Below are 9,090 nucleotides of genomic sequence, written 5' to 3'. Positions count from 1 at the left end.
CAGCTACACCGTTAATCTCATTTGACTGGTTCAAATGTTCATACTTCAAAGTAGGAACCAAACACTACCAATTAGCGTGTTCCACCCACTTGAACAAAACGTAACGACTCAGACCTTCAAGTTACACACCCAATCAGACGTCTTATAAGGTCAAGTGTTAACAACGGCCACATATTTCTTGGAGCAGCAAATACCATGGTTGATTCTTCAGCCAATATCAGGAAACTGAATTTTAAAGCATCATCTAAATACATTAAAGAACCATCGGCCAGTACACATACAAACTACAAAAATTAGACAATAACAGAAACGAAAGATATAATGATGCTAGCCTCTCGATAAAGTAAAACATCTCCGTATATAACTCAGTTCTAGATGTATAGAAAAACTTACAGATCCTACACGTGAGTTGAAAAGTTGCACAAGCCCTTGCATCTTACCAACTTATAAGACAACAGGGAAGCTCCATGGAGAAAAATTTAGTAACAAAACCACCAACAGGACAGCATTTTCAGGTATAACTGGAGGACAAGTATTCTAGCTAACACAGAGACATGGATGATCAAATTACAAAACAAAAAGCTTTCTACTCAAAGCCTGGCTCAATTTAGCTATAGCATAAACATATCACACATTCCACAGCTAACATGAAGCACTTTACGGAACCCCATAACTAGTAAACCAGAACCTGCAAACTTGGAGACACAAGTTTATTTCTTTTCTCTCTCAGCTTTCTTTTCTTTTTCATTTTTCTCATCTTTCTCATCATAATAATCTTCATCATCATAATATTCCTCCTCATCATCATCGTAATCATCATCGTCGTAATAATATTCTTCATCTTCATCATCTTCATCACCGTTGCCATTTTGCAGCAGATATTTGAAATTCCCTGATTGCTGCCCCCTCAACCGCTCCTGGATTCGATCTCTGATTGCAGTGCCCTGACAAGCACCCAAAATTCTCAAAGTCAGGACGACATAATCATCAATTAAATTCATGGCTATTCTACGCATGTCCTTGTACCTACTACATGCAAAGATTATTAGATTTGCTTACCATTTTGTGGCAACCTTCTTCGAACATCTCAAGAAATCCAGCAACCCAGCGGTCAGCATTTTCCACCCACTCATTGCGATGCATGGCAACAGTTTGAATCTGTAAGAATTGTTAGGTAAGATGAGTGGATTACATTAAGTTTGTGATAAGGTTGGGAATAACAGAAAAAGGGGGTGTAGATTACCAACAAAGTAAACCAAAGAATCATTCCAGATCCAGGGCAAATAGTACCAAGCTACCTTCATGTGCAGGTAGTATGCATGTACATGCAAACACACACACAGACAAATATATATATATATATATATATATATATAAAACAAACTGAAGAACAAGGAGATACAAAACCTAAAAGATGAATCTGATTGGATCAAGCGCATCTGCTTCTGATTACTCATAAAAACCCATACTACTGCAAAACAATTTTGTTACAGGATTGTTTACCATAGTCCAAAATTTTAATAATCCTTTCTAGGGAAAATGATCTGGAGGATGGAGGAAGAATTTGGAGTTGGGCATCAAAATCCAAATTCTTTGTTCCGATGGTATGTTTTTACTTAATTATTTTAGGTACATATAAAAGCCCATTGGCTTGAATACAAGGTAATCCTCTCCTATCTATAAACCAATGGCATATTGGCAGATAAGCTACAAGCATTTAAATTTAGACCAAATCTGATCAAGAAATGAAAGTGAAAAAGTCGGATTTAAACTACAGACTCTAACCCTCTGTAATTCATATGTCATACAATGTCGAAAGGCACTTAATCTCCTTATATTTTGGATCTTATAGCTAAGTTCTAGTCACCTAAATTTGATTTTTGTAGCCAGCATGAAGTTGCAGCCATATGCAACAGAAACACAAATATCATGTAGAATTGCCCAAAAATGAATCATGAGGCAGTCCAGCTTTTAAATTTTCAACACCGCCAAGCATTGCACTAACCTACCCAAGAGGTTATTTATTTATTTATTTATTAAATTTTGGAAGCAGGGTAAGGTTGAGGGAAAATTATGGGTAGACGAGTTGGGGAGGGACTGGGGTATGGTGACAACAAGGCGGACGGGGATGGCTATATGACGTGTAGATTTTAGTAAAGGGTCACAAGGCTCTTCAAGTAAACATAAACATGCAAGGAGTCTGCACAATACAACATTAATAGAATTGCAGAAGGCTAGAAAAAAGTGTAAATGAAGTCAAGATTAGAGTACTTAGCTATGGATACACTTCAATCTACATACTAAATGACAAGGAGAACAAGTAACTAAGGACAATATGATCTTAATCTACAGCTGTGATTTAAGCTGAATAAAACTCATAACCCTTCAATTAATTATTGTCAATTTGAGTTGAAGGAAACTTTCCTAGATACAGCTCCTCAAAAGTTCCACTTGAATAAATTCATTTAGACTTTCATCACACAAGCATATACCATGAATCCATAACATCAATAACAAGTTGACGACACTTGGCCAAGCCAATAATGCTACTCCTTAGGTTATTTCTCTAAGAAAAATTTATAACTTCAAGTCACCATACTAATTATGTACAAGCTCCATGTAAATAAGGAAAAATTTAGAGAAAATGCACATTAATATATGCTAAAAGTATCATGACAAGAAACACTATCCAGAAAAACTGAGACAAAAAGAACATTGAATAGGTTCATCACCTTTTGATGCTAAAAGGTATGCACCTTATCTTCCAATAAGGTACTAGATTTCAATCATAAAGTATTCAGAGATGAAAGCATGGCAGGGAAAGGTCATTAAACTAGATAGTCATGGCATGAGAGAGAAAATACCTTTTCTCCCACTTTTTCTTGGTGTTCCTTTACTTTTTCTTGTAGTTTCTTCAGTCTCATGTTCACTCTCAATCTCTTCTCCTGATGACATTAACAGGAATATCAACAAAGAAGCTGTATTAAATCAAAACATGACATTCAAGACAGAGACCATGCCTTCACATAGCTAACTCCAAGCTCTTTCCTTGAATAACCACGGTCCAAGTTACGCATCACATACAGATTATAATCTTTAACAATTCTCATTATAATATCTGATGTAGAAATCCCTTCAGTTCGTTTTGTTTCCTTGAACTTCCCCGCAGCTTTAACCTGGGAACAAGAGCTTGCTTAATATAATACAAAGTTAAAAAACACACCAAATGTAATAAACGCAAAGAACACTCTCCATAAACTTACAAACTCATATACGTCGTTCCCAGCTCCACTGGCATCGGCATAGCTGAAAAATGTTCATGGCAAAGTATGAAGATTAAATAAATAGCTGAATGCCAGATATTTATATATTCATCAGAAGTACAAGTTTTCAAGGAGCAAGAAGTACAAAAAAATAGGGGAAGCAAAACAATATATAGTACTAGTGTTCTATTTATATATTTATCTTTCTTAACAATGCAGCATTCACCATGAATAAATGAGTCTCAAAGCAAGAAGTGTCTATCCTTACGGAAGCGAATCATGAGCCACATAGTCAATTTTGTGTTTATCAAGAAATTCTTGATTAATCACCCACGGTGCATCAGGAATAACTTCATCAACCCACCTGTAAGAAATGATCAACAAAGAACTTGAATGAAGCTCTTCAAATATATTTAATTCACTCAAATTTATAAATTAAAAATGAAAGATCTCATATAAAGATGTGACCACCACTTTCCTCCAAAGAAAAAAAAAATTCAAGTAAATTTGTAATTAAGGTTCCACTGGTTACAGGTTTTGTTACTTGCTTTTTACCATACGCATTTTACTTCCTAAAAAGTAGCTAAAGGAAAATTCACAATTTATTTAAAATGAACAAAATACATAACTTCAATTCTAACATAATTATTCTGTAAAACAGCACATATAAAATTTTAATTCTTAAATCCTCAAATACACTATTTTATTTTGCATCCAAACACATACTTTTGCTTTTTCCTTTTAGAAAGCAAAAGCAACAACCAATCTGTACCTCAAATGAGCATCTGGGGCAAATTTCTTTCTTTTAATGATTTTCAATGCAATAACTTGAATAGGTTGAGAGTAATAGAAAGAAGTAATACTTGCAGTGGCGAAGGGATTCATAACGCTCTGCTTCGTTCATAACAGTTTTGCCCTTGAACTTGTGAGTGATTTCATCATTGCAACATCCAACCAGTAAATACGTATTGGGAAACCTAAAATTTCACAAAATTCAATCATATATATAATCAAAAAAAGTTCAAGAAACAACCAAGCAAGCAGTTGCGCGTAAGCAACATCACTAAAACTTCTAATACACATAAACATATATCCCACACATGAAATCAAATTCACATTTAAAAAAAAATTAAACAGATCAAAAAAATTAACCCACACACCAGAATTTTGAAAAAAAAAACCCCATTAATCACCACGAATTTCCACGAATACCCAGAAAAGTATGCAGATCAAAACAAAGATAAAACAGAGAAAGGAGGAAGAGGAGAGGAAAAACGAACGATTTCTTGGCTTGTTCGAGGGAGCGAGCGTGGCCGAAGTGGAAGAGATCGTAGATCCCATCAGCGTAGACACGGACAGGGCGATCGGGATCGCGATTGTCGTTGGCGTTGCTAGTAGCAGAGGAGTCGTTGTTCATGTTGGCGGTTTCGGAATTTAGAGAAAATTTTTGCAGTTTTATAATTTCTTCTGTCCCATTATAATTTGGAATTTGGATTACTAGTTTCTCTCAAGGCAAAGGAAGGGCTTCCAAAAGCCCTCAGGGCGTCTATGCCTTCGAATATGCGCTTCCTCCGCTCCTATTTTTGTACTACCTTTCTTTTTTCCCCTTTTCCTTCTTCTACGAAAAATTACTAAACCGGCTGGGCGCTAATATTTTAGATAATTTAAATAATCATAAAAATAAAATTATAGGTAAAAATTAATAGGAGGATATATGGGGAAAAAATAAGGCACTAGTAAACTTTACATTGACTAAAATATACTAACTAAATTTAAATATTGAAAACAAGTCAAATTCAAGTACATGGCATCAATTTAAATTTTGGGTAGTTGTTCTATATTAGTTCCTCTCCTATATTGATTTTGTATATAGTTTTAAAAAAATTTAAGTTAAATTTTGATTTTAATTGATTATTAATTTTTTGAAAATTTCCCTCACCTTTAAAAAATAAAAATATTTTTTTAAAAATTTTTTGAATGACACATTAAGTTTGAACAATTAATAATGCACAAAAAAGATAGAGAAAGCATAAATCTTTCTCAAGTATAGGTGTGAGATTTTTTGTATTATTATCTTTCATATTATTTATAGTCAATTACTGATTTTGGTATCATGAATTAGGCGACAATAATTCAATTGTTGAAATTATTTAAAAATCACTTAATATCAATAATAACAAATATAAAATTAAGAATTTAAAATCTTTTCATTTTTCTCATAAAATACATTCAAGTGAAAAGATTAAGAGGCTACTCCATTCTCATTGCTGGTAGTTATCATCAAAAATTAATCTTAAAATGTCTTTAACTGTTCACCCCAACTTTGTTAACAACAAACAAGACAGGACAAGACAAGATTAGGTAACTGTTTACATTTTGTTCTCTTCTTCCATATCTTGCATTAATTGTAGTATGATTATGTATTTGAAAGCAGTACATAAAAGTATACAATTTGCTCCCAGGCTCCCAGCCATACAACATGCTCTTGACGTTAATTTATTTTAAGCAGAAAACTCTCTTGATGTGAGTTTCATTTGAGGAGAAAACCTTAGCGAACAAATTCATATTAGAAATTGAAACAAACTACCTTCCATTTAAGGATTAAGGGAAGATTTTAGTTTAAATTTCTTTAATTTTCATCTAAAATCAATACTATTTTAATGACTTTTCAATAACATAATGGTTACCAATAAGAAGGTCTTGAAAACATTTCTCTAATGGTTTTTTAAGACTTTGTTTTTGAGTTATTTTTAATGATGATTTTTTAGGATCTCATTTTTAAGTGATTAGAGATATATGAATTTTTTAACTTGGTTGAAAACCCATTTTTAAAAATTTTACCACTTGACTTATCTTTGATATCAGCCTATAGACTACATTGTTTTTCATTTACTTACTATTGAGTAATATTTTACTTTGTTGTTTTATTATTTTTTGTATTAATTGATTGTATCTATCATTTATTTTATTATGATCTTTTATTTTTATTTACCTGTTTGTTTGATTCTCAACAAAGTATTGCAAAAGTGAAGAACGACTGAGTGTAAAGTTCCTATGCTTCTAAGTTTTTGCTCTTCATTTTCTTTTGTTTGGATTTGATAAGTTTTTGAAAAATATTATAATGTTGTTCTATACTTTTTAGTTGTGAATTTGTACTACTTTATAGTTTAGGTTGGTTTTTATAAACCTTTTCAACATGATGTTTATTTTTTAATACTTAAATTGTTTACAAATACAATAAATACAATATAATTATTAAAATATAAACATATTTCAGTAAATATTATTTTACTTATATTACACGAATGCATCGTGTGAGCATACTTTAGTTTGTTTTAAAAAGAATTCCCACATCCATTTTTAAGAATATTCCTAATGACTATTTATCCAAGTTGGCTAAATCTACTTGAATCTCTTTGCTAAGGCAAAATTCATTGATTGGTGCTAAAGCAAAATCCAATTTCTATTATAAATTAAGACTCAATAAATGATAATAAAATCATCACCAAAAATTTCAATTAAAACTTATTCAAGATATAGTTAGTTTCTCACATGACTAGCCTTCAATTAAATTTTACGTATTAATGTCTAAATATATACATAAATTTTTTAAGATATAATACTTTATTCGTCGCCATTGCCATTTGGCAATGATTTCAATAAGAAGACGATACCATATGAAGGGGAAAAAGATACACTACAATCATAACATGTCATGTCTTTTGCACATCCAATTTAAAATTTTTGTAGTCTTAAATATAATTCCTAATTTTAAAAAAGAAAGAGCCTCATACTTAAAAATAATAATAAAAAAAAGTCAATAAAATGATAATTGAAGCTACAAAGGTTAATAAATTTGCTTAATTAAATTCCCTAAACAGTGCCTTTCCCAATATGCAAGATCACAAAGAAATTATATTTAAGAAATGTATCATTTTTCACCGACAATATTATATAATTATATGCTTTGTAAGCTTGTGCAGTTCAAGTGGAACCGCACAACTCTTACATGAAATATCATCTTCGTACTCTCCCTTGGAAATTAAATCTTCATGTTGTCAATGCTGTTCGCCTAACTTCCTACAAAATGATTTGACGCCATTGAAAAATGCATGTACGATTGGAATGTGACTTTCCTTGTTAAGGACCCGTACGGTCGAATCTCACTCCTTGGAGTGGTGTTGAACACTTGATTTAAATAAATGGCACCTTCATAATCAACCCAAGATATGAGACAAATACCGAGAGCATATTGAGAAAGCTTATCTCCCTGTTCATAGCCCTTTCCCTGGGACTGAACTCCTACCTTCCTTTAGAGAAAAACAATATATATATATATATATATAATGTATAGCAAATACGAATAAAGCAACAGGATGCAACCTTGCTGGATAAAAATGTAAAATGCCCTTATCCTTTGTTGACATACCCCCTATTTTTTTATTTGGTTCACCAAATGACCGTTTTACAGAATGATCATTTCGAGAGAAGTTAGAATAATTATTATCAACCCTCCATTGATAGTAGTTATTTCGTGACTCACAAAATGGGCTAAAATTTGTAGATAAAAGTGTCTTTAATTATTTTGTCAAATTACTATGCTATACATAATAAAACCTAACATTAGCGTATAAAAGCCTTCATTTTACTCTTTTTCTTTCTATCTCTTTCTCATCCTCCTTTCTTCTTCTTTTCCTAAATTTCCTCCACAATCGGAGGATGGTGGAGGGTGATGGTGACCAATCAACGCTTTCATGTCCAAATCTAGTTGTAGAAAGCACCATTTTAATATTACACGATCAAATTCAATCATGGAAAATATCAACCTAGTGCTCCATGACTAGATTTATTCACGAGAAGCACTAATTGATCTTACACATCACGAGTAGATCTGATTGTGAGAAGTGTAGAATTTGTTGCTCCTCGTTAGATCTGATCACAAAGAAGCATCTAATTTGGTACTTCATTGCACCGTTCACATCTCCAATGACCATCAAGTACAGAGGAAACAAAACAGAAAAAAAAATTATAATTAAAATAAAATAAAAATTAAATTTTAATTATAAATTATGAAAAATGATTTAAAAATATTTTTTGACTTTAAAAATATATTTTTTGTTAATTCCAAAATTATTTTTACTAGCCAAATATTGAAATAATTTCAGCATGACAATTATATTGCATGAATCAAACTACATATTCATTATTTTTGTCATATTCTATGTTCATAAAATACTATTTTCATTCCCTATTTATTCCATTGGTCAAAGTATCCAAATAATTTTGTACTAATATATTTTCGTCAATTTAGTCCTCATACTCAAAATCTAATCAATTTAATTTCTCAATTTTGGAAATTAGAATAATTTAGTTCTTCCCCTTAATACGGTCCAATTATGTCATTAGAAGTCATGACGTTAGCAATGACATGTCAATGCCACATGGCACCAACATAATGACATAGTAATGCCATGTGGCATTGACATCATTACATGGTAATGCTAATGTAGCATTGATAGGATGACACGGCAATGCTAATGTGGTTGATCGAGAATAAAATTCTTTAAAGAAAATCTATATCACATCATAAAGTTTAAATTAAAAAAAAATATAAGATAATAATTAAATTGAACAAAATTGAGATATTTAAAAACTAAATTAAAAAATTTTAAAAATATAAATTTTGAGTAAATGATACATATATTATTAATAGTTAAATGTTTAAATGTAAAAAATTTATGATGTTAAAGAATTATATATAAATATTTTCTCAATTGATTATTTGATTCTATAACAGATACATGAATTTATCTTCTTTGTAAAAATT

At 31.3% G+C, this 9,090-nt stretch overlaps 1 protein-coding gene across 1 annotated transcript; it reads right to left on the bottom strand.

Annotated features, from left to right (window-relative positions):
* Positions 1–339: 339 nt before the first annotated feature.
* On the bottom strand, positions 340–4,859 carry CCT2 (phosphorylcholine cytidylyltransferase2). Its single transcript, XM_021419477.2, has 8 exons — positions 4,544–4,859; positions 4,127–4,240; positions 3,532–3,627; positions 3,264–3,306; positions 3,021–3,176; positions 2,865–2,945; positions 1,060–1,158; positions 340–944 (listed from the first exon to the last, which is right to left on the bottom strand). The coding sequence occupies exons 1-8, from the start codon at positions 4,678–4,680 to the stop codon at positions 711–713; spliced, it is 960 nt and encodes a 319-aa protein (XP_021275152.1). The 5' UTR covers positions 4,681–4,859; the 3' UTR covers positions 340–710.
* Between the last annotated feature and the right edge of the window lie 4,231 nt (positions 4,860–9,090).

Source organism: Theobroma umbraticum, unplaced genomic scaffold (genome assembly GCF_002168275.2).
Source record: "Theobroma umbraticum cultivar Fairchild unplaced genomic scaffold, ASM216827v3 scaffold_44.0, whole genome shotgun sequence".
NCBI classification, from domain to species: Eukaryota; Viridiplantae; Streptophyta; class Magnoliopsida; order Malvales; family Malvaceae; genus Theobroma; species Theobroma umbraticum.
The sequence above is the reverse complement of the archived record's forward strand: the minus strand, read 5'-3'. Positions and strand labels throughout refer to the sequence as shown.

Excerpts from the sequence above, each read along its gene's own strand:
- CCT2 (XM_021419477.2), bottom strand. The coding sequence starts at position 4,680 with ATGAACAACGACTCCTCTGCTACTAGCAACGCCAACGACAATCGCGAT. Across the intron at positions 4,241-4,543 it reads CTCGAACAAGCCAAGAAATC|GTTTCCCAATACGTATTTAC; the intron begins GTTCGTTTTTCC and ends GTGAAATTTTAG. Across the intron at positions 1,159-2,864 it reads AAGAAAAAGTGGGAGAAAAG|ATTCAAACTGTTGCCATGCA; the intron begins GTATTTTCTCTC and ends CAATTCTTACAG.